General features: G+C 41.0%; 1 protein-coding gene across 1 annotated transcript; it reads left to right on the top strand.

The window, feature by feature from the left end:
- The first annotated feature begins 15,907 nt into the window (after nt 1-15,907).
- Nucleotides 15,908-16,843, top strand: LOC147458397 (chaperone protein ClpC1, chloroplastic-like). Its single transcript, XM_086511822.1, has one exon. It carries the CDS (start codon nt 15,908-15,910, stop codon nt 16,841-16,843), a length of 936 nt encoding a protein of 311 aa, XP_086367948.1.
- Nucleotides 16,844-26,848: the final 10,005 nt, after the last annotated feature.

Genomic DNA, 26,848 nt, shown 5'->3' with positions numbered 1-26,848 from the left:
CAAGGAGACATGACACGGATAGCGAGAAGGCAGAATTAGATGCATTGATTAGCAAGGAAGCTAGGTTAAAGGACAGAGAAACTCCTTCAAAGTATCAGTCTTCAGATGAGGAACACGGAAGTGAGTTTGCACTTAGACACATAAGACTGAAGAAGAGGCTAACTCGAGTAGTGACGGCAATCCCCATCACACAAGCCGAAAGGACAATGAAAGAAGCACAGGCACAAAGAGAAAGACTCCGCCAACAAAAAGGCAAAGAAAAGAGAAGTCTGGGAATGCAAGCAAATGCTAAAAGAGAAGATGTAAGGTCTCTACTTTTAAATTTCACACAAGTTCTATTACGAATTTGCATTTTTTTGAACCATCACTCCTTATTTAAGATTTTCGAGTTCAAATTATGAATCGTAGGTTAAGAAAACCTAGAATTTAAAATTTACGCTACAAAATTCTGACATGTTTAGCCATATGAATCACTAACTAACTTATTGCAAAACTTATTTACTGATTGTAGAATTTTCTTTTACTGTTGTAAAGTTAATATAAGACTGTAAAGTTTAACGTAAAAATGTAAAGTAAATTATCATTAAGAAAAGAAATAAAATAATTATAAAGACAAAAGAATACACAGGGATGACAAAGGAAGGCACATGGACTCACATAGGAGGGGAGAAAGTGGGACATACTGTCACATGAAAAGGAGAGGCTAGTCTTGACTAATCATAATGAGGGGGGACAGTGTGGCCTTATCTTTTGATGATAATGACAAAGTGGTCAAGTTGATGGGTACCACAAGGGTACCAAAAATGCGGGTATGATTTTTGGAATAAAAAAATAAAAAAAATATTATTATATTTTTTTGGGAAAAAAAGTTGGACGTTTTCTTTTCTGCTGTAAATAGAGCATCTATGCTCACACTTTAGACATAGAGATTGCCTCTATAGTGCTCACGAAGTGTTGTCACTTCTCTTAGAGAGAAGGCGTCCACAAACCACTAAGAGAGCAAAAACTCTAGTGGACTAATAAGGTACGTATTAATTAAGCATTCAATTAACTTTAGGAATGATGTATGTGTGCTATCTCTTACTCTAATCTTTCTAATGGATTAGTAAGATTCAATTAGCTATGTGTGTGTGTGTGCTATCTCTTACTCTAATCTCTCTACTAGATTAGTAAGATTCAATTAATTTTAAGAAGGATATGTGTGTATCTGTGCTATCTCTTACTCTAATCTCTCTAATAGATTAGTACGATTCAATTAGCTTTAGGAAAGATATGTGTGTGTGTGTGTGTGTGTGTGTGTGTGTGCTATCTCTTACTCTAATCTCTCTACTAGATTAGTAAGATTCAATTAGTTTTAAGAAGGATATGTGTGTATGTGTGTTATCTCTTACTCTAATCTCTCTAATAGATTAGTAAGATTCAATTAGCTTTAAGAAAGATATGTGTGTGTGTGTGTGTGCGCTATCTTTTACTCTAATCTCTTTAATAGATTAGTAAGATTCAATTAGCTTAAAGAAGGATATGTGTGTGTGTGTGTGTGTGTGTGTGCTATCTCTTACTGTAATCTCTCTAATAGATTAGTAAGATTCAATTAGTTTTAAGAAGGATATGTGTGTGTGTGTGCTATCTCTTACTGTAATCTCTTTAATAGATTAGTAGGATTCAATTAACTTTAGGAATTATGTGTGTGTATGTTTTCTCTTACTGTAATCTCTCTAAGAGATTAGTAAGATTCAATTAGCTTTAGAAAAGGATGTGTGTGTGTTCTCTTTTACTCTAATCTTTCTAATGGATTAGTAAGATTCAATTAACTTTAGAGAAAATGTGTGTATATGTTTTCTCTTACTCTAATCTCTCTAAGTATACCTACTCCCTCTAGTTAGTACATCTTCACTATTAACTTATGCATAGTTAATTGAAAGTTAATACATAAGAGAACTCATTATATTCTTATTATATATGATGAAATTCTCATTCACCAATTTTATTGTCAATTAGATTAAGTAGACTTTTGAATAATACTAAAAATTGATTTAGTTGAAGTATAGAAATTGAAGTTAGAATTGGATTAGAAATGTGAAGCATAAAAGTAATGCATTCTTAAACTTTCACTCATAGTTTACACACTTAATTTTTGATTAATTACGATCAGCAAATATTTGATGTATAGAAATTAGATGTAGAACAACAACAATAAGTGTGATTCCGAATTGGCGAGGGTTCAAATTACAGACTCTCTTTGGAAACAAGAGATGACTAGGGAAATTGACTAATTTAAAGTTCTAAGTGTATAACATAAGTGTAGTACAGAAAAATGGCTCCAAAGCGTGCTCGAACCCAAGGCGCTAATGATCATGAAGCTGGTACAAGTAACGGTGGAACCCCTGTGGAACATGCTATGGTACAGGTTAGTATTGCAGTTTCAAGTTATGCATCATTGCATATGCGAGACCATAGGAATATATTATTTGCCTTATGAAAAGAAAACACGTACCGAAACCACGGGGCTTAACCCCAAGAAACTCGTCATATGTTTGACAAGTAGGAAAGATTGTCTGGTTAAACTGGTTGCTATAGGAAAGAATGTTTGTCCAAAACCTTCGGTATGGTTTCTCTCAAGTCTCTCTACTTATTAGCGCTAGTATTATGTGGCAGTTGCCGAGGCGTGAGATGACGCCCAGGATGGCACCGTTGATGTTGTGGTGGGAGTACACCCAGATTAGCGCAGCTGGATACTGCAGTTTTGTTTTGCCGTGGCGTGAGGATGATGCCCAGATTGGCACCGTTGTTGCTGTGGCGGGAGTACGTCCAGATTAGCACAACGAGTACTTGTCGAGCGGTATGGGACGCTCATGAGGACAAGGGTTTTTATAAATAATGTATATACCGATCGGACATAATAGCGCCAGTAGAGATTCTTGAGTGAACTTAATCCAAGGGTTGTTGGTTTAAAATTGGACGACTTCTTGTTGGACTATTGTTTGTAATACTGTTTGAAGGGCTGTTTTAACGAACCAGTATCATAAATAAAGTAAAGGAACATGTATGTTTAAACAGTGTGGTAGTAATTAGATAACAAAAGAAGGGTGAGTGTGGTGTGGAACGTGGGAGAATGATACCCCGACGGTATCATTCTATGGCGGGTGGACCCGATGAGTCGGGTAACTTTCCAACGCTAGAATTTTTTTATTTTTTATTTTTATTTTAGTCATAAATCTTAAAAGAGACAAACCTTGGCGGCTGTGCTTCTGAAACATGGGGAAAAAAGTGCACAGGTTGGTCACTCTAAGATTTATACTTTTAGGTATAATTGATTATAGATAGTTTTTAGATAGGGTTATGGTGGTCACGCTCCGCCATAGCGAGATAGGACCAATCCTTCACTAGCGGTTCATGCCCGTGGCTACGTAGTAGCTAAGGCAATGTCCGTTGGTTTTTCCTTCTCGGGATTGGAGACCTATCAAAGGTACTCCACTCCTCTCGACAAGGGGCAGGGACCTCACACTGGTATCAGAGCCTAGGTTAAAGCTTGGGGAGATTTTAGATTGATGTTTGGATATTGAAGGATGCGAATGTTTGAAATAATAGAAGAACCTAGAAAAATTGATTTGAATTTTTATATGGTATTGAAGACTGAACTTTCCTGGTATAGAAAAATGTTCATTCAGCCTACCAGAAATTCCAGGTGTTCACCATCATGTTTGAAAATGCATGCCAATAACCAAATTATCAGTTTCGAAAAAGGGTGATGATGATTTTGGATAGGGTGTTTGCACCACCTATCCAAGGGTGCATAGAGGATGGGGCATCAACTAGAGTTTATCTGGAGGAATCTATACCATCGATGCTGACAAGATATGGTGCATGGATACCAACCTCAAGAAACTTCGATGGGCAGAGGAATTAAAAGTCATCAAAGTTCTATCTTTTCATTGGTACTAAGAATCCGGATGCTACCATTACCTTGGGAGGAGAAAAGATATCTCAGACTCAATGGGTCTATAACCAAGTTACAAAAGTTATCCATGGTGGTAGGATTCGACCCATATGTGTATCTCGTAGCTTTCAAGGGTCAAAAGAAACTTATTATTTTGATCCTTTAGCCTATCCTTTTGTAGTCACTAAACTCAAAATATAGAGATATTACAATTCTTGTACCTAAAGACTACCAACCTTGGTAGCAAATAATGTGTATATGAATAAAGTTTGGATTAATATTATCTTTTGTTTGTATTATTTTCTGATCAAGTCTTGCCTTAAAGTGGATTAAAGTTAGAGTATCCAATAAAGTTTCACTTAATCTATATTGCACAGAGTGCGGTGTATACATCTCTTCAAGAGAAAAAGCTACTTCTCAAGCAAGCTAAACTTCCCTCTTTCAAAGGGGAAGGAGCCCTAGTTGAGCGCGATGCAGAAGTGTGGCTCAAAGAGATGGAGGATTATTTTGCTGCTGCTGGTACTACTCCCGATAACCAAGCAATGTTGACTATGTTTCCTCTCACGGGGGATGCCAAGCTTTGGTGGAAACAACACTGCAAAGATAATCAAGTAGCTCAAAACACTCAAACTTGGGAAGACATTAAGTATGTTGTCAAAGGACGTTATCTTCCACCTGCACACAAATCCCTTAAGATGAATGAATTCTTCAACTTACGTCAGTTTCATCTTACAGTGGAAGAATACTACTCCAAATTTGTAACTCTTAGGCGCTATACTCCGCCAATGACTGCAGATCAACAAGTAGCCCGTTTCTGCCAAGGGCTAAATGCTCCTTTAAATACTCATCTAGAAGCCATGAGGCCTGTAAATTTGCAAGATGCTCTTTTAAGAGATAAACCCTTAGCTAAAGAGATGTCAAACTCTCAAAGGGTACGAAATGGAAATTTAAGGAATGCTGGAAGGAGAGGACGGCCTATGATGTGGAACCAAAAGCAAGTTCACCCAGTTCACCAAACTCATCCAATAGTTGCAGGTTCAGCAAATGGAGCTCAAAATGCAGATCTTAGATGCTATGAATGCAACAAGCTAGGACATTTCAGGAATGTATGTCCTAGGCGAGTCTCCGCAACAAATACACCTAATCAAGCTAGAGGACGAGGCCAAATAATAAATCGTGGAGGAAGAAATGGAGGACGAGGTCGAGGGCGCGGAATGGCTGCCAGTGTCAATGCTATCATAGGAGAACGAACATTGTGGGAAGAACAAGAGGAAAGAGCAACTCTACATACTGCAATTGATAACCCAAGAGCAAGACAACAATATGCTGTCATTCAAACACCTGAAAATCACCAAGGTGAAAAATTTGAGCTTCTTATTGATTGTGGCAGTACTCATTCTTTCTTGTCACATAAATGTTTAAGGAGGTTAGGACTTAATCAACACCCTGCAAGAAAGATGAGAGTTGAATTAGCCAATGGAAAGGAGGTGTTATCTCAGTACGCTGTGAGAAAAATAGATTTCAAGTTGGGAGAATACTCTACTTCTGCTACTTTTCGAACCTTACCCATAGGAATCTATGACAGAATTCTTGGAATGGATTGGTTAGTTAGTCATAATGCCAATATCCATTGTGCCCAAGGAAGTGTTACTTTTGTGGACAACCAAGGTCAAGAAGTCACTATTCAAGGCCAGAATGGACGACCAAAAGCTTACTTGGTCAAAGCTAATCGTCTTTTGAAAGGGTTGCGCAAGGGTCAACAAATTTTTGTAGTCAAGCTAAACAAATTAGAAAAATCTTCTTCCAACCCTCAACCAATGTGGCTAGAAGAATTTTCGGATGTTTTCCCCACTGAACTTTCTGAACTACCACCACCTAGGGAGGTAGACCATGAAATCAAAATTTTTCCAGGTAGTGAACTAGTCTCAAGAGCGCCGTACAAGATGTCACTTCCAGAGGCTATAGAACTCAAGGATCAGCTCAAACAGTTGATTGAGCAAGGGTTTATCCGACCTAGTACATCTCCATGGGGTGCACCTGTTCTCTTCCAAAAGAAAAAGGATGGCTCTCTTCGACTTTGCATAGATTATAGGGGCTTAAATCAGGTTACCATCAAGAATAAATATCCAATTCCTCGTATTGATGAGATGTTGGACAAATTACATGGAGCCAAAATATTCACAAAGATCGATCTTCGATCTGGCTATCATCAAATTCGAATACAGGAGGCTGATATCTCCAAAACAGCTTTCAACACTCGTTATGGTCATTACGAATTTACAGTGATGGCTTTCGGACTTACGAATGCTCCTGCAACTTTCAATCTTCTGATGCACGATATCTTTAGAGAATTCTTGGACGATTTTGATGGGGTGCACCTGTTCTCTTCCAAAAGAAAAAGGATGGCTCTCTTCGACTTTGCATAGATTATAGGGGCTTAAATCAGGTTACCATCAAGAATAAATATCCAATTCCTCGTATTGATGAGATGTTGGACAGATTACATGGAGCCAAAATATTCACAAAGATCGATCTTCGATCTGGCTATCATCAAATTTTAATCTAGGAGGCTGATATCTCCAAAACAGCTTTCAACACTCGTTATGGTCATTACGAATTTACAGTGATGGCTTTCGGACTTACGAATGCTCCTGCAACTTTCAATCGTCTGATGCACGATATCTTTAGAGAATTCTTGGACGATTTTGTCCTAGTATTCTTTGACAATATCTTAATTTATTCCAAATCAGAGGAAGAGCATGAAGGAAATGTTAGGAAAGTGTTAGAGCTTTTACGCCGAAATAAGCTGTATGCAAAGAAAAGCAAATGTACCTTCTTTACCCCTAAGGTCTGTTACTTAGGCTTTATCATTTCACCTGAAGGAGTCTCTGTTGACCCTGACAAAGTCAAAGATATTGTGGAATGGCCTCAACCCACTTTACAAACCAAAGTCAGAGGGTTCTTAGGTATCACAGGATGGTACAGGATCTTTGTAAAGGACTATGCTCTTAAAGCTGCACCACTAACCGACTTGCTAAAGAAAGGATCTACGATACTTTGGGAAGAAAAACATGAATCTTGCTTCAAACAGCTGAAGGAGTATCTTGCTTCAAAACCTCTCTTAAAACTTCCAGACTTCACCCAAGAATTCGAGGTGATCACAGATGCTAGTAACCTTGCATTAGGAGGAGTCCTTACTCAAGAAGGAAGGCCTGTAGCTTATACTCTTCGGAAGCTTAGGATTCATGAAGTGAATTATGCTACACATGATTTAGAATTGCTAGCAGTTATTCATGCTCTCAAGCTATGGAGACATTATCTATTGGGACACAATTCCAGTTGGTAACAGATCACAAGAGCCTTAAGTGGATTTTTACCCAACCTAACCTTAACATGAGACAAAGGAGATGGATAGAGCTCATGCAAAAATATGATTTTGATATTAAATTTAGACCAGGTAAGGATAATGTTGTGGCAGATGCCCTAAGCCGTAAAGCTTTTTTGGGGACAATTTCCATGGCTAACAACCCTATTCTAGACAAGGTCTCGGATGCTGCTGTCAGAGATGCAGATTACCAGATGCTTGCTAGTATCCTACGTGAAGAGAGGGTATCATCAAATCAGCCTAAACCTCTACATTATTCCTTAGAAGATGGGAAAATTTACTATAGGAATCGACTATGCATACCTAAGGATTCTACCCTAAGGAATGCTATCCTATATGAAACACATGATGGCCCAACTTCAGGACATCAAGGTTATGCCAAAACCATCAATGCAATTCGCAGAAGTTACTATTGGCAAGGTATAAAGAGTGATGTCCTTCGCTATGTCAAGCAGTGTTTGTCTTGTCAAAGGATTAAGACAGAGAGACTAAAGATGCCAGGTAAATTACATCCTTTAGATATTCCCCAAATGAAATGGGAATGTATTAGCATGGACTTTATCACCGGGTTTCCTTCTGTTCAAGCTGGGTATGATTCAATCATGGTCATAGTTGACTTGCTTACTAAAGTGGCTCACTTAATCCCAGTCAAGACAACCTTTACAGCTTCAGATATTGCTCGTCTGTTTGTGAAGGAGGTTTTCAGAATTCATGGTTTACCCAAGAGGATTGTCCGCGATCGTGATGCCAAGTTTACTTCAAAGTTTTGGGTATCCTTGTTTCAAGCTATTGGAACCCAGTTATGTTTTAGTACTGCTTATCATCCTCAAACTGATGGCCAAACTGAAAGAGTTAATCAAGTCATTGAAGACATCCTTAGAGCCTACTGCAATAGAGAACCTCGCAAGTGGATTCAATACCTACCCTTGGTAGAGTATGCATACAATTCCTCTACTCATAGAAGTATTGGAATGACACCTTTTAATGCTCTTTATGGTCAAGAATGTTTATCACCTCTTAACTTTTTTGACCCCACTATAAGGGTAGAAGCCTCAAAGAAAATGCTTGAAGAAATGGAAGCTCAAACCAAAGCTATTCGAAGGGATATTCAAGCGGCTCAAGATCGACAAAAGAAGTACGCCGACTTAAAAAGATCTGATCGGATTTTCAAAGAAGGTGACAAAGTTTTCTTACGAGTAAAGCCCAAAATGAGCAATCTGTCTCTCGGAAGGTATAAGAAGCTTAGCTACCGATATTGTGGACCTTACGAAATAATCCAGGTTGTAAGTGATCAAGCTTATAGACTAAAACTCCCTTCTCATCTCAAAGTGCATGATGTATTTCATGTAAGTCTGTTAAAAACTTATGTATATAACCCTGATCATGTCCTTGATGATGAGCAAATCATTTTACCTGCTCAAGATGTTCTACAACTCCAACCTGATACTATCCTAGAAACTCGCGAGAGAAAGCTTAGGAATAGATCCATCAAAGAACATCTTATCTTATGGAAGGATTTCCCTATAGAAGATGCTACTTGGGAAGATGAGACATCCCTTCTTAAGGATTACCCTTCACTATTCTTGAGATGAGGGCATCTCAAATTCTAAGTTGGGGAGATTGTAAGGTCTCTACTTTCAAATTTCACACAAGTTCTATTACGAATTTGCATTTTTTTGAACCATCACTCCTTATTTAAGATATTCGAGTTCAAATTATGAATCGTAGGTTGAGAAAACCTAGAATTTAAAATTTACGCTACAAAATTCTGACATGTTTAGCCATATGAATCACTAACTAACTTATTGCAAGACTTATTTACTGATTGTAGAATTTTCTTTTACTATTGTAAAGTTAATATAAGATTGTAAAGTTTAACATAAAAATGTAAAGTAAATTATCATTAAGAAAATAAATAAAATAATTATAAAGACAAAAGAATACACAGGGATGACAAAGGAAGGCACATGGACTCACATAGGAGGGGACAAAGTGGGACACACTATCACATGAAAAGGAGAGGCTAATCTTGACTAATCATAATGAGGGGGGGCAGTGTGGCCTTATCTCTTGATGATAATGACAAAGTGGTCAAGCTGATGGGTACCACAAGGGTACCAAAAATACGAGTATGATTTTTGGGAAAAAAAATTTTAAAAATTTGTTATTTTATTTATTTTTTTTTGGGAAAAAAAGTTGGACGTTTTCTTTTCTGCTGTAAATAGAGCATCTATGCTCACACTTTAGACATAGAGATTGCCTCTATAGCGCTCACGAAGTGCTGTCACTTCTCTTAGAGAAAAGGCGTCCACAAACCACTAAGAGAGCAAAAACTCTAGTGGACTAATAAGGTACGTATTAATTAAGCATTCAATTAACTTTAGGAATGATGTATGTGTGCTATTTCTTACTCTAATCTTTCTAATGGATTAGTAAGATTCAATTAGCTATGTGTGTGTGTGTGTGTGCTATCTCTTACTCTAATCTCTCTACTAGATTAGTAAGATTCAATTAGTTTTAAGAAGGATATGTGTGTATCTGTGCTATCTTTTACTCTAATCTCTCTAATAGATTAGTAAGATTCAATTAGCTTTAAGAAAGATGTGTGTGTGTGTGTGTGTGTGTGTGCTATCTCTTACTCTAATCTCTCTACTAGATTGGTAAGATTCAATTAGTTTTAAGAAGGATATGTGTGTATGTGTGTTATCTCTTACTCTAATCTCTCTAATAGATTAGTAAGATTCAATTAGCTTTAAGAAAGATGTGTGTGTGTGTGTGTGTGTGCGCTATCTTTTACTCTAATCTCTCTAATAGATTAGTAAGATTCAATTAGCTTAAAGAAGGATATGTGTGTGTGTGTGTGTGCTATCTCTTACTGTAATCTCTCTAATAGATTAGTAAGATTCAATTAGTTTTAAGAAGGATATGTGTGTGTGTGTGCTATCTCTTACTGTAATCTCTTTAATAGATTAGTAGGATTCAATTAACTTTAGGAATTATGTGTGTGTATGTTTTCTCTTACTCTAATCTCTCTAAGAGATTAGTAAGATTCAATTAGCTTTAGAAAAGGATGTGTGTGTGTTCTCTTTTACTCTAATCTTTCTAATGGATTAGTAAGATTCAATTAACTTTAGAAAAGATGTGTGTATATGTTTTCTCTTACTCTAACCTCTCTAAGTATACCTATTCCCTCTAGTTACTACATCTTCACTATTAACTTATGCATAGTTAATTGAAAGTTAATACATAAGAGAACTCATCATATGCTTATTATATATGATGAAATTCTCATTCACCAATTTTATTGTCAATTAGATTAAGTAGACTTTTGAATAATACTACAAAATGATTTAGTTGAAGTATAGAAATTGAAGTTAGAATTGGATTAGAAATGTGAAGCATAAAAGTAATGCATTCTTAAACTTTCACTCATAGTTTACACACTTAATTTTTGATTAATTACGATTAGCAAATATTTGATGTATAGAAATTAGATGTAAAACAACAACAATAAGTGTGATTCCGAGTTGGCGAGGGTTCAAATTACAGACTCTCTTTGGAAACAAGAGATTACTAGGGAAATTGACTAATTTAAAGTTCTAAGTGTATAACATAATTGTAATACAAAAAAATGGCTCCAAAACGTGCTCGAACCCAAGGCGCTAATGATCATGAAGCTGGTACAAGTAACGGTGGAACCCCTACGGAACATGCTATGTCTCCACCAATCGGAGCTATGGTACAGGTTAGTATTGCAGTTTCAAGTTATGCATCATTGCATATGCGAGACCATAGCAATATATTATTTACCTTATGAAAAGAAAACACGGACCGAAACCACGGGGCTTAACCCCAAGGAACTCGTCATATGTTTGACAAGTAGGAAAGATTGTCTGGTTAAACTGGTTGCTATAGGAAAGAATGTTTGTCCAAAACCTTCGGTATGGTTTCTCTCAAGTCTCTCTACTTATTAGCGCTGGTATTATGTCGCAGTTGCCAAGGCGTGAGATGATGCCCAGGATGGCACCGCTGATGCTGTGGTGGGAGTACACCCAGATTAGCCCAGCTGGATACTGCAGTTTTGTTTTACCGTGACGTGAGGATGACGCCCAGATTGGCACCGTTGTTGCTGTGGCGGGAGTACGTCCAGATTAGCACAACGAGTACTTGTCGAGCGGTATGGGACGCTCATGAGGACAAGGGTTTTTATAAATAATGTATATACCGATCGGACATAATAGCGCCAGTAGACATTCTTGAGTGAACCTAATCCAAGGGTTGTTGGTTTAAAATTGGACGACTTCTTGTTTGACTATTGTTTGTAATACTGTTTGAAGGGCTGTTTTAACGAACCAGTATCATAAATAAAGTAAAGGAACATGTATGTTTAAACAGTGTGGTAATAATTAGATAATAAAAGAACGGTGAGTGTGGTGTGGAAAGTGGGAGAATGATACCCCGACGGTATCATTCTATGGACGGGTGGACCCAATGAGTCGGGTAACTTTCCAACGGTAGAATTTTTTTTATTTTATATTTTTATTTTAGTCATAAATCTTAAAAGAGACAAACCTTGGCGGTTGTGCTTCTGAAACATGGGGAAAAAAGCGCACAGGTTGGTCACTCTAAGATTTATACTTTTATGTATAATTGATTATAGATAGTTTTTAGATAGGGTTATGGTGGTCACGCTCCGCCATAGCGAGATAGGACCAATCCTTCACTAACGGTTCATGCCCGTGGCTACGTAGTAGCTAAGGCAATGTCCGTTGGTTTTTCCTTCTCAGGATTGGAGACCTATCAAAGGTACTCTGCTCCTCTCGACAAGGGGCAGGGACCTCACAGAAGGTGAGGAAGATGTGCCTCTACAACACAAAAAGTCTAAAGCTTTGGAAAGTATCAAACAACACAAAAGAAAGGAAGAAGAGGAATATATGAACATTGCCAACGAAATGCGGCAATGGATTTAGAATGATCTCAAGCATAAAATGGAGCAAAGAGAAAGAGAGGACACAAAACACCCACGCGTCGATGATCCCGAATCATCCAACAAATCTACCAAGGTAGGGGAGAAAGTAAAATACCGAGAAGAGCAAGGTTATCAGGACAACCTTTACAATGAAGAAGATAACTTTCCATCACCAAAAGAGGAAAATTTATCTTCAGAGGCTGAAACAGAAAGAAGAGAAATTGCCATGGACCTTCCAGAACAAACGACAGGCAAAGTGCTGTCACCAAAGCAGGCAGTTTGAGAAAAAGAGACATCACTACCAGAAATGACTACAGTTACGATTGCTCGTGAATACAGATAACAGAAGAAAAAACGACGAATGACATTGGTACTTTTGACTAGGGCCAAAGAAGTCAAAAACAACCAAGGTCGCCTCGTTCGCAAGCTGTGGTAGAGAAAGAAGCACAAATAATGAGGTCCTTTGACATTGACGCACATTTAGACCAGATCAAGCTCCAGTTTCAATGCCAAAGAGCTCTCTACAACCTGCATGAACTAGAGGTGGAAGACACAAGGAAAGAGGCCACGAAAGCGGCCGAAAGCACACTGAAGCTACAAAACAAAATCGAGGAGTTGCAAAAAGTCCAACTGCAACTCCAATCAGAATTACAAAGAGAACAAGAAAATGTTGCGTACTACTACAAAGAAGTCTAACAATTTATCGAATCCAACACAAGTTTGTAGGTTGAGCAACAAAGACTAGAGGAAGAGCTAGTTAGCAAAGAGAGGGAAAAGAATGAGAAGCTACAAGAATATTATGCAGTGGTCAACAAGACTCTGACCTAGCATTTAGCCTTGCAAGAGATGTCGAGTTCTACAAGCATAACAGCTAAACCGACCTCGCTCAAGACAAGTATGACATGCAAATTATGACACCAGGGCACATAGCTTTGCAAAAAGCTAAAGATGATGAAATTGAAACTCTAAAAAAGCAACTGGAAAAGGCAAAGGAAGATTTGAATGCTCTAAGGGCAGCACATATGAAGCCTGAACAAATAGCCCATGTGAAAGTCAAACAAATAGAAGGACCGAAACAATTCAACTCACCATGTAGATATGCCAGGTACAAGCACAGAAACGGCAATGCATGAATCTGAAGATCTAACCATGACGTCCATATTGGATACTACAAAAGATGAAATTCAACGATGGATCTCAGAAATCAAAGACCCTTCACACAAGGAATATCTGCAATATGAGCTTAAAGTATTGGAGTCAGCGGCCCTTCTCATGATCACTCTCAACAAAGTGGTGAAAAATCTTGGGCATGAGATGATCGCACTACCACTAATGAGGCAGGGGGCTCTTTTATGGAAAATAAAAATGCTACCTGTCCTTGAGCCCAACCAAAAAGGAGATTACAGGGATGTTCTTGTCACTGCCATACTGATCCAAAAGATCATCAACAATCAACCAATCTAGAGAAGGAAATGGTTTGAGCACCATCCAACAGATGAAACCTATTATAGAAATGCTCCACAGCATCTCCACATTGACCCAACTTATTGTCCTATCAACATACGGTGATCTTGGGAAATCTTTTATTCATGGCAAAGCAAAAGACCAACACTTTTAAACTACTCGGTCATAACCAAGCCAAGCAATAACGTCCTCCCTTCAAAAAAAAAAATGATTCACACGCTAAGAGTAGTCATCAACATGATGAAAGAAATACCAGATCTTGCATGCCAGATGCTTGTCAAAATTGCAAAGATGCTAATCACCTACATAACGGCATTCAACAATATAAAAGCAGCGGAGCATCCTTGGAAGGTCTTTGTGGAAGGCACAAGAGGGTTGTGCTAGAATATGGAAATAGAGATTCCTAGCAGAAACGTCATCATGGGATTGTATGCAAGAGTCATGTTCTTGCCCTCTCACTACATGTAAACTTTTGAGGAGGCATTCATGACAGGATTCTTTGAGGTCGACTCCTCAATATTTAATCCCATATTTATGCCTATGTTAGCGGGTCACCGCTACAAACGTCTGCAACATAGATTTTTGGTACTGACATAATGTCAATATGCAAGGAAGTGACACGGGATGGGGCACAGAGACTCAATGAGATCGTCACTCTCACTAAAGTGAACCTAAAGGACTATCCATACATCTACAACATAGCTTTTTGGTACTAACATAATGTCAATATGCAAGGAAGTGACACGGGATGGGGCACGAAGACTCAATGAGATCGTCACTCTCACTAAAGTGAACCTAAAGGACTATCCATGTGTCTGCAATAGCAAATCAACCACTTCCTAGTCCAAAAATCAGTCTATGTCCAATCTCACCGCTCTAGGTCATCACGCCTTTTCAACGTCCAAACGAATTTGGAATGCAACGAAACTTAAGGAGAGGTGTTACAATACCTAAGGGCATATTCTACCAAGTTTTGTAGTCATCTGGGAAGGGAGGAATTCCAAAGACCGAGCAAGATTTGTCGAGCGAACCAAAAATTGAGCAAAATAAGCCAATCAAAGAGGACAGCATACATATCATTGTCAGCTCTTGATATATTATGACAATACTTAATTTCATGTGAAATTTCATAAAGTTAGTAAACAATATAAAATTTTCTTATTAATATTTCTCTACATCTAGAGGCATCTGCATGTATGCAAGAAAAACCAAATTTTCTTATAGGTGTACACATTCCATGTATATCTCTCTCTCCCCCTCCCTCTCCCTCTCTCTTTCACAAGCATTGAGAGTCACAAATACTATGCACTGCACTCACATGATAATTTTTAAAATTTTGGTCCTAGAGGCTGTATCTGACCTTTGAGAACGAGAAAGGAATCTCTCTCTCTCTCTCTCTCTCTCTCTCTCTCTCTCTCTCTCTCTCTCTCTCTCTCTCTCTCTCTCTCTCTCTCTCTCTCTCTCTCTCTCTCTCTCTCTCTCTCTCTCTCACACACACACACACACACACACACACACACACAACAATCAAAACTTAAAGCTCCATCCAGGTAAACCAAAATTTTGAGAAATGGTACCGTCTGGTCGACAAAATAATTTTCCATCTCCACATATTCAAGCACTACTTTGTAGCTAATCAATTTTTTATAAACTCCATTGAATCTTTCCAAATGAAGATTTGAGGGATGGCATCTGCAAGGAATTTGAGGACCTGAAGGACATCCACAATATTTGCGTAGGGCATTTGACGGTAGAGGATTGGCAACATTTGGATTCAGCTAGTAGGCATGGAGGCCCCAATTCTTCGGCTCAAGCACGCTTACACCCTTGCGTTTGGTTGTGTCCAATGACCTCCGAAATCGGCAAGGGGTCGAGCCACCGATGGAGCCATGGACGTCACAGCTTTGAATCAAAAATTTCCATCTCAGTGTGTGTGGTGGGGGCCTTATATTATAATCATTTAAGCAAACACCCCTTCAATCAGTCCGCGGATTGATTTGGGGCATTCTTAGATCCCACATTTTGCAGTAAACTGGGTAGTGCAGATTTGGTACAAAGCGGATGAGAATGGGGACCAATAGAGAATTTTAAGGCTTACTAATGACGTCGTGTAAGCAGCTGGTGGTGGACGAGCACACAATGAAGTAGGTGCATGGGCTCCCACCATCTCTTGATCGCTCTCTTGCACGATGCCTCCTCTATCCCCGCCATCGCTCTCACCTCCAATTCCGTTCACTTGCAAGCCCTGCGCGCCATCACCAAGGACTACATTACCTACACTAGCACAACACAAGCGTCGGTCGACGATCCTGTCGGATGCAGCTCCATTAATAGTGCAGACGAAGAGTTATGTCCTCAGATCAAGCTAAGTCTGGAAGCACAGCACGTCGTGGAGAAGCTTTCTTGCTTTGAAGCAAGGTGTTTGGGTTATCGGTTTGTTGGCCCTGAGCACTTGCTGCTGGGACTACTTAGAGAAAGGGAATGTAGCGTTGCCGTCTGTGTGTTAGACACACTTGGAGTTGATTATATTCGTGTCAGAAGTGAAGTGATCCAAATGATGGCCCTATACGAAGATATTGAAGCACTTGACATGCTCGATCGCGGTACCACTGCAAACACTCGCAATCGATATTTTAGGCGGAAGAAAGGCATCGCTATATTCCCGCCTGAGGGTATCACCATCACTCCCGCCAGCATCGATGCAGCAATAAAAGACGCAAATTTCATGTCTTATTTGCATGCTTTTGCTACTGACCTCACAAAGCTCGCAAGACAAGGTATGCTCGACCCTGTCATTGGTAGACAATCTCAAATCGAGCGCGCAATCCAAATTCTCGGCCGGCGGACTAAGAACAATCCATGCCTTGTGGGCGAGGCTGGCGTGGGAAAGACTGCCATTGTGGAGGGCATTGCACAGATGATCGCTTGCGGTGCAGATGTCTCCCAGGCTATAGCTGGAAAGAGGATTTTCAGCCTGGACATTCGATCACTGGTCGAGGTAGCCCTTGCTCCATTTCTACACCCCTCAGTACACAACAACAATGATAACCCCCTCACACAGCAGAAACGCCTCGCTCTCAGTTGCTAGCTCTCGCACAATGACTCTCTCTCTCTCTCTCTCTCTCTCTCTCTCTCTCTCTCTCTCTCTCTCTCTCTCTCTCTCTCTCTCTCTCTCTCTCTCTCTCTCTCTCTCTCTCTCTCTCTCTCTCTCTCTCTCTCTCTCTCAGTTTTTAAAAAAAAAACTCTCTGAAAGAGAGCGCGCCGGTGCGCGCTCTTTCAAAGAGTTTTTTTTTTTAAACTGAGAGACCAAACCCCCATATTCTCTCCGACCCTCTCTGCTGTAAAACTCTCTCTCTCTCTTCGTTTAATTATCCTGAGCAGGACCAAGTCGCGGAGCCAGAGTTGGCCGAGCAGGGGCTGCCTACAGAGGTTGCCTAGACGGGGCGGGTCTGCAGAATTGAGAGGGCCGAGCCTCGCATGGAAAGGTGAAAAGGGACGCCTGAAGGAGGCCGCTAGAGGTGGCGGGCTGTAGAGGAAGGAGAGAGAGAGAGAGAGAGAGAGAGAGAGAGAGAGAGAGAGAGAGAGAGAGAGAGAGAGAGAGAGAGAGAGAGAGAGCGCATATTGTTTTTTCTGCTTGACATTGGCGTGATGTGAGGGACTGTGAACGCGTTTTGAAGGTGCTCCCGCCCTTCGTTCCCGCATGAACTTGGGACTGCTCTTCCTTTGCACGTCATTGTAGGGTCATATATGATGGCACAGAATGATTCATGGATCCAAGAGTTTGAAGATGCAATCTAGCTTGCAGAGGATATAGCAGCCTGCATTGTAGAGAGCAACTCTGAAGCCCCCGTTGGCAGTGGGTCCCGTGCTGCTAACAATTCCCGCCTCGTTTTTGCCACAAGCTAGTAATACATTGCTCTCTCTTTGACCTCCTATGCTCACTCAGTCATCTCTTAGTGATATTGCATGTTTGTTCTTTTGAAACTTTGTGTTGTGGTTGTCTGTGAATCCAAAATTGCCTCACTTACTAATGGATCCCTTAAAGTTGTCCATGTGCTCAATGGCACTCTGATCGTATATGATTGCTTGTTGTGTCTTGACTGCAGACGGAATATCACCATGCTTGGTACCCACCTTGACAATCTTCAATCCCTCTTGAGAAATCCTTCCCTCACAAAATCTTTGAATGAAAAGGACTTAAGCAAACAACAAGACAGATTTCTGAGTCTTCATTCTAGGATGAATCAGATGTCAAACAGCCTAAATTCCTCCCAAGCTTCTAACAGGATTAATCTATTGGGTCAGGATGGGAGAGGGGAACCTAAAGAGAACAATAAAACAACAGGCTTAGATAACTATGGAATTGCTCGGCTTCAATGACAGTCTAACAGATCATGCGGGAGCAAGATGATGACCTTTTGAATCATGAAGAGACAGTGACAAGCAGGGCTTGGCTCGGGTTGCCAATGCCTACGAGATGGGTGGTCCCGATTGGTCGGGAACTCTCTGTCCCCATTGTGCTTACTTCGATATTAGTAATACTCATTGCCCCTAGAGTGGCGAATCCTCGAGAGTACGTGCCTCTGAAACATGGGAAAAAAGGCACTCGGGGTTTCTCTCCTCTTGGAAGGTGGGTCTTAGGATCGCTAAATAGTTAAGTACGCTTCCCCTGCGAGGTGGAGCTAGATCTCGTTGCTAGCAGGCTCGAACTCGACTCACCTTGTGATAAGAGATCGTCCGCTAGTTGAACCCTGAACCATTTTGTTTACTTCCGCTATAGATCTAGTGGCCACCAGGTTTACCATCAGATCCGTTGTTTGATACGACGGGGTGGGGACCTCACACCTGGTATCAGAGCCTAGGTTAGGCTGGGAAAATAAAGTCGTATTGTTTGAACATTTAAAAAGGAACTGAAAGTATATAGGTAGTTGATTCGAATTCCTTGCATTGGTGTTGCAGGAAGACCCCGTGCTCGAATATCGGAAGTTCCAAGTATTTGAGCTTATTTATGAGCAAGCTCGAAGATCCCCTGTTTACCAGTTCAGGCGAGATGTCATGGAGATACTGTTGAAAGCTTATACGCCACACTCCACTCGCATTGACAAAGGATGGGAACTTGATTGGACATTTCCAGGAGGGGTTTACTATATCAACGCTCAGAAGCTAGGATGCCTGACTACCGACTTGAAGAAGATACGTTGGGGAGAAGAGTTGAGAGTGATAGAGATATTCTACTTGGTGCCCACACGATTGGACCAGACTGTTTCGGGCAACTCCAACCAAACCATCAACGTCTGGCTCTTGGAGAAGGTCAACAATGTGATTCCAGCAAACCGAGTCAAAACCTTTGGATTACTGAAAGCGGAACTCCGGCCCGATATCTTAGTTTATTATCCCCTCAAGAATGTGTATAAGAACTATTACACGAATGAAGTAGTGCATCATGTCAATACCATTTCCTAGGCGTGTGTTATACGCAATCCATAAAGCCATGTAATAAGCGATCATCAGTCATTCTAAACCTTGAGGAGTTTCGATTGTAATAAATTTCCACCAATAAAGTGCTTTTTGTCTCTGAATCTCTGTCTCTTGATAAAGTGGAATTTTGAATCTTATTAAAGTCTCGTGTCTATCTTAAAATTCAAGTAATGGTATCAAGAATTTCGTATAACCCATGTAGGTACCGCCTGTTGCTCTGTACTCGGCAGCGCAAGAGAAGAAGCTCCTCCTTAAGCAAGCCCAACCTCCGATCTTTAAGGGCAAGGGGGAAAATGTGGAGAGAGATGTGGAAGTATGGATGGAAGCCATGGACGATTACTTTGAAGCTGCGGGAACCCAACCCGTAAATCAGACCATGCTTGCGATGTTCAGCTTGACTGGCGATGCCAAAATATGGTGGAAGCAACATTGTAGAGACCTGGACATTAAAGGATCTTCCCAATCTTGGGAAGACATCAAAGCTGCGATAATGGGACGTTATTTACCACCTGCCTATACGACCTTGAGAATGCGGCAGCTGAATTCAACGGTCGAAGAATACTATGCAAAGTTTGTCACTCTTCGGAGATATGCTCCTAAGATGACCTTGGAACAACAGGTGGCAAGGTTCTGTCAAGGACTAATCGATCCCTTGAACGCTCGGCTGGAGGCTCTCAGGCCGTCAACACTACAGGATGCCTTGTTGAGGGCTAAACCTTTAGCTCTTGAAGTACAAAAGGCTAATCAGAATAGGAGGAATAATTGGGCAAAGAGGGCAAGGAACACTGCTTGGGACAACAGACCATCCAACCAAACCTATAACCAGCGCCCTATTGTGGCTACCACTACAACCATGGAGTTCCCTGATGTTCGATGCTATGGTTGCGGCGAGCATGGACACTACAGATCCAATTGCCCCAGGAACATTCATGTAACCAATGCCAATGCCATACCCTTGAATACCCGTGGGCGTGGCCAAGCTAATGTAAGAGGAGGACGCGGAAGAATGAACAGAGGGCGAGGGCGTGGAGCTACCGCCAGAGTGAATGCCGCAGTAGTTCAACCAACTGTGGGAGATGAAGCAGTGGAGAGAGCAACCCTACATGCTGCAATTGACAATCCAATGGTTGCGAGCAATACGCAGTCATTCATACGCCAGGATCTCTCAGAGGTGAACAAGTTAACTTCCTTATAGATTGTGGCAGTACTCTTTCATTTCTTTCACCCAGATGCATGAGAAAGCTTAAGCTAGATAAGTATCCGTCAAGCAAGCTAGTTGTCGAGTTAGCAAACGGCAAGGAGGTAGTATCTCAACACTCTGCAGGCAAAATTGACTTCGATTTAGGGGGACACCCAACTTCTGCCCAATTTCGAACCCTACCCTTAGGATTCTTTGATGGGATACTAGGGATGGATTGGTTAAAGCAAAATAAGGCCCATATCCATTGTGCACAAGGGAATTTTACCTTTACAGATAACTTGGGTAATGAAGCCTTAATCCAGGGGGAAAATGGGAGACCTAGGGCTACTCTAGTTAAGGCCAGCAGACTTTTGAAGGGACTAAGGAAGGGTCAGCAAATATATGCAGTTAAACTCAATAAGGTGGACCAATCAGATACCTCACTTCGACCAAACTGGTTGAGAGAGTATGATGATGTATTCCCCGAGGACCTTACGAATCTTCCACCACACAAAGAGGTAGATCATGAGATTGAGACTATCCCTGGGTGTGAACCTATCTCAAAAAGACCTTATAAAATGTCACTTCCGGAGGCCATCGAACTCAAAGAACAACTTAGGCAGCTCATTGAGCAAGGATTCATTCGACCCAGTACTTCTCCTTGGGGTGCTCTAGTTACGTTCTTTTCCAGAAGAAGAAGGATGGGACCTTAAGGCTATGCATAGACTACCGTGGGCTGAATAAGGTAACTGTCAAGAACAAGTATCCAGTTCCAAGGATTGACGAACTTTTGGACAGACTCCACGGCGCCAAAATATTTACAAAGATAGATCTAAGGTTAGGATATTACCAAATCAGGATCAAGGAATCAGATATTCCGAAGACAGCTTTCAATACTAGGTATGGACACTACGAATTCACAGTAATGTCTTTTGGTCTAACAAATGCTCCTGCAAGCTTCAATCGACTCATGCAGGATATTTTTAGACCTTACCTCGATGATTTTGTCTTGGTTTTCTTTGATGACATTCTGATCTATTCCAAAGACGAGGCAGATCACGAAGAACATGTTCGCAAAGTACTTGATCTCCTTCGAGAACACCAGCTTTACGCTAAAGAGAGCAAGTGCACTTTTTGCTCACCAAAGGTCAACTATCTTGGATTTGTCATTTCGGCTGAAGGGATTTCAGTGGACCCAGACAAAGTCAAGGACATCGTTGACTGGCCTCAACCATCCACTGTCAGCGAAGTAAGGGGATTTCTTGGAATAACGGGATGGTACAGGATTTTTGTCAAGGATTATGCACGTATTGCCGCACCTTTGACGGAACTCCTGAAGAAAGGAATGAGGATCAATTGGAAGACCGAGCACGAGTCTAGTTTTGCTAAGCTAAAAGAATTCTTGGTCTCAGCTCCTATTTTAAAGCGTCCAGACTTCAGTAAAGAATTTGAAGTAGCAACGGATGCTAGTAAGTCTGCTCTAGGCGGAGTTCTTACTCAAGAAGGAAGACCGGTGGCGTATACTTCGCGAAAGCTGAGGGATCATGAGAAGAATTATCCCACTCATGATCTGGAACTTTTAGCAGTTTATGGAGACATTATCTTCCTGGACGCAAGTTTCAGCTAGCTACAGACCACAAGAGTTTAAAGTGGATTTTTACTCAACCCATTCTCAATATGCGACAACGGCGATGGATAGAGCTATTACAGGAATATGACCTTGACATAAAGTATAGACCAGGGAAGGAAAACGCAGTTGCAGATGGTCTTAGCCGAAAATCGTTTCTCGGAGCTATCTCTATTCCAAATAACCCTATCTGGGATAGAATCAAAGAAGCATCCCTCGAAGATCTAGAGTACCAACGTATGGCTTCATTAGTCCAGCAGAATAAGATGCCTGAAGCTAAAGATTACTCTCTTATGGGAGGATGTCTTTACTACAGACATAGACTCTGTGTACCCCGAGACCCAGCTTTAAAGAAGGCCATTCTATATGAAGCACACGATAGCCCTACATCCGGACACCCAGGCTATGCTAAAACTCTTCACGCCGTCAGAAGGAGTTATTTCTGGTCTGGAATGAAAGGAGACATACTTCGCTATGTGAGGCAATGTCTTTCTTGTCAACGGATAAAGGCCGAAAGGATCAAATTACCAGGGCAACGTCAACCTCTTGACATACCCCAGATGAAGTGGGAATGCATCAGTATGGATTTTGTTACAGGGTTACCTTCTACAGGAGGTAATGATTCTGTTTTCGTGGTTGTTGACATGCTCACAAAAGTGGCTCATCTAATACCCGTAAAGACGACCTTTACTGCTTCAGATGTTAGTCGGGTATTCATCAAGGAGATTTTTAGGTTACATGGTCTACCCAAGCGTATCGTCAACGATAGAGATGCCTAACGGGCAAAACCGAAAGAGTTAATCAAGTCATCAAGGACATTCTCAGAGCCTATTGTTCACAAGAGCCAAAGAAGTGGTTACAATATCTACCTTTGGTAGAATATGCTTATAACTCTTCCGAACACAGAAGCATTGGAATGTCACCTTTCAAAGCCCTTTATGGACAGGACTGTTTAGCACCACTGAACTTTTCAGATCCAACCATCAGAGTAGAAGCCTCTAGAAAGATGTTAGAAGATATGGAAGCCCATACTAGAGCCATTCGCCAGGACATTCAGGCAGCTCAAGATAGGCAGAAGCACTATGCAGATAAGAACCGCTCAGATAGAACTTTCAAGGAAGGAGATAAGGTTTTTCTCCGAGTCCGACCTAAGAAAAGCAATTTATCGCTAGGCAGATACAAGAAGCTAAGCCCAAGGTATTGTGGACCATTTGAGATCGTTAAGGTTGTAAGTGACCAGGCCTACAAGCTAAAGTTACCTGCAAACTTGAAGGTTCATGATGTATTCCATGTCAGCTTACTCAAACCCTATATTCCCAATCCTGATCAATTCTTGGACTCAGATCAGATAGTCATGCCAGCACAAGGAGTTCTCGAGCTCCAACCTGACTATGTACTTGAAACAACGGAAAGAAAGTTACGCAACAAAACTATCACGGAGCATCTAGTAAAATGGAAGGATTACCCTGAAGAAGATGCAACTTGGGAGGACGAATCGACGCTCTTAAAAGATTACCCAAACTCATTCTTGAGATGAGGACATCTCAAATTTTTCACGTTGGGGAGGTTGTAAGGTCTCTGACCCGATCACAAGAGCACCCTTGTACCACGAAATGAATACAATGGAATAAGTTACTATTTTTAGCAGTTTTCCAGATTCTGTTAGTGCCATGATGTTTAGAATGTTATAAAGCTTCAAAATGTGAATTAAAATAATTTTTGTAAAAAATTTCCAAAAATAGTAAGTTTTTGGTCACCCGACCCGTCCAGTTTTGATCGTCTCGAAAAATTGCACCCGTACCCCAAATTTGAAAAAAATGCATTTTCGGACCCGGGGGGCTGCTAAATATGGCAGGTACTCGGGCCAGTACGCCTTAGTTAGAGCTTCGTATGGCAATTTACGACATCAAAATCCAATTCGTATGACCCGTTTTAGCCTAGAACCAAATTTCCTAAAAATTGTTCGGGGAGACACCAGGGGCCCGGGACTGTGTGGGAACAGGTCCCAGGCCACTCCAGATCAGCTTTAGCAGCTAGGGGACGCCCTCTTGCTTTGTGGGAGTCTTGGGAAAGCTGCCAAGCCTGCAACTCAGTCTCACAACCAGTTAACCAAGCCAACCTGACACTTGGTGGGCAGAGAACTGGACTTGCCATGCTTAACTGGAGAAGCTCCCAGATGCATTTAGCAACCCAGATCGATTTTCAGCCTGTAGGAGCCTATTTAAAGACCTGCATACACACACACATACACACTTATGATCACACACACACACAGTGCATACACACACACCCACACACATTGGGAAGGTGCTGCCGGATCACACACCTATTGAAGAAGAAGCAAGAAGGGAGGTGCTGCAGAATTTTCATCTCAAGAAGCTCGATTAGATGAGAAAATTGAGAAGATTACCAGCTCTTAATCATGGTAACGACAGTTCAATTAATGCCATATGTAAATCTTTTTCTCTACCATCTAAATTCCTTGTCTATTATGCTTATTCCTAGTCGAAAATCTCTATGACTACTTTCTAAATTCTCCTTATTCATACTCTATTATGTAATCATCATTTCATAGCTGAATTATCAGCCATTCTTCATCTCGATTAATGATTAGAGCATAATTATCAGAATCTTCTCTCTCTAGATAGCATAGTAATTAATCGGTAAGCTAGTATTTGTGCAGATTGAAGAGAATCACTATTGTAATCACTCATTAACATTATAGCTTAATTGAATTCATTTCTCTTATGCATTAAGACGTAATTAAGGAGAAATTAATCCGTCAATAAGTCTCTAAGAATTGGTTTTTCCTCACACATATGCATAGGGTAAATCTGCATCATCTAATTGCTAGGAAATAGTTTAATCATACTTAATCCAATTCTCTGGTAATTCCAATAGTGAAATCCTAATTATTCTTGATCATGTAAGCCGAATAGTTATCTTAGAGCCGGTTCCCATAGGATTATGTGCCATCCTTAATGATTGCTTATGAAAGAAATCTAGACTCTCATATAGGAGGGATTAATTGATGTCACTATTCTACCCATTGGACTGTTATGATGCTTGTGAACCTTAGCTCTTTCTCCAAGCTAATCATTTAAAGTAGTGAGAAATGGCCCCGGTTAAGAGGACGCGCTTCGGTGGTGCCCATGATCGCGAAGCAGGAACGAGCAATGTCAACGGGAAGGGGAAGGCTCCCATGGACGAGCAAATACCGGCCATCTCACGGGCTATTGACGAAGAAATGGAAGAGGTAGGTCCCAATTTCTATTCAAGTTGTTTAATTAACATTGCATACGATTAGCTAGAAATGAACATATCCCCGAACATGTTGGAGAAATCCGACAGAAACCTCGGCATTGAAAGCATAGTACATTTAAGTATGAAGTAGGAAAGAAATGATTGATGGGTATGCTGTTTGCAAGAGGAAAGAATGTTTGCTAGGGAAAATTTAGCTCGACATGTTCATTTTATTTCCAATGTTAAATCAGTCCTGACCCCCCTACTGATCACAGGGGGCAGAGTTCTTCGTTAGGGCTCTTGAATCCACGTCTTGCTTTCTATGCGGTGGATACCCACGACTTGCTTTCTATGCGGTGGGAACCCACGTCTTGCTTTCTATGAGGTGGGAGTGTCCATGACGTGCTTTCTATGCGGTGGACATACCTAGTTGTATGGGCAGCTAGGCGACAACGGGAGGAGTGAACTCTCGCTGGAGGGGGGATGTTGTACCTCCAGAACATCGGAATTTTTATGAATAAGTTTGAGTAGAATTTTTACTAGAATTCTGTCTTGGTGTTGTTTGCAATACTGGTTGAAGGGCTGTTTTAACGAACCATGTGATTCGGAATTAAACAAGGAATATCTATGTTGAACAACCTTGTGGTAGTAATTAGGTCACACGAGGAAGTGTGAGTGTGGGGGTGGAAAGTGGGGGCTTGGCTCGCGTTGCCAATGCCTACGAGATGGGTGGTCCCGATTGGTCAGGAACTCTCTGTCCCCATTGTGCTTACTTCGATATTAGTAATAATCATTGCCCCTAGAGCGGCGAATCCTCGAGAGTACGTGCCTCTGAAACATGGGAAAAAAGGCACTCGGGGTTTCTCTCCTCTTGGAAGGTGGGTCTTAGGATCGCTAAATAGTTAAGTACGCTTCCCCTGCGAGGTGGAGCTAGATCTCGTTGCTAGCAGGCTCGAACTCGACTCACCTTGTGATAAGAGATCGTCCGCTAGTTGAACCCTGAACCATTTTGTTTGCTTCCACTATAGATCTAGTGGCCACCAGGTTTACCATCAGATCCGTTGTTTGATACGACGGGGTGGGGACCTCACACATGTAATGGTCCTGCTATTAGTGAGAACTTTTCTATGAAGCGTGTATAGGATGCACACATTGTAAAGAATGAGGATGCAAGAGAGCTACACAAGACAAGCACAAAGCACACAGAGATGGAAAGCTTCTTCTTCTTCTTCACAGAAAAGAGAGTACAAAATGACTAAGTGCTAAAGCTGAAAAGTAGCACATATGTACATGCGGTCGCTAAGTGTGAACTCGCTAGAAGCGTACTAGGCTGGCACTATAAGTGTAGTCCAGCTGTAGAATCACTGGCAGAGATCCTCCGTGTCGGTCACCTAACGCGCCAGTGAGTAAATGCCGTAAGCGGCCAAGACCCGTAGTGGATGCCAGCTCAAGGTGTAGAGCTCGACATCTCAACACTCCCCCTCGAGCTCTGCATGTCGCAGAGTCCAAGCATAGTTCGGAAACGTCGAAGCTTCTCAGCTCCGAGGGCCTTGGTAAAGATATCC

This window comes from Adiantum capillus-veneris, chromosome 5 (assembly GCF_014529385.1).
Source record: "Adiantum capillus-veneris isolate H3 chromosome 5, ASM1452938v2, whole genome shotgun sequence".
NCBI classification, from domain to species: Eukaryota; Viridiplantae; Streptophyta; class Polypodiopsida; order Polypodiales; family Pteridaceae; genus Adiantum; species Adiantum capillus-veneris.
The sequence above is the reverse complement of the archived record's forward strand: the minus strand, read 5'-3'. Positions and strand labels throughout refer to the sequence as shown.

Excerpts from the sequence above, each read along its gene's own strand:
- LOC147458397 (XM_086511822.1), top strand. The coding sequence starts at position 15,908 with ATGGGCTCCCACCATCTCTTGATCGCTCTCTTGCACGATGCCTCCTCT.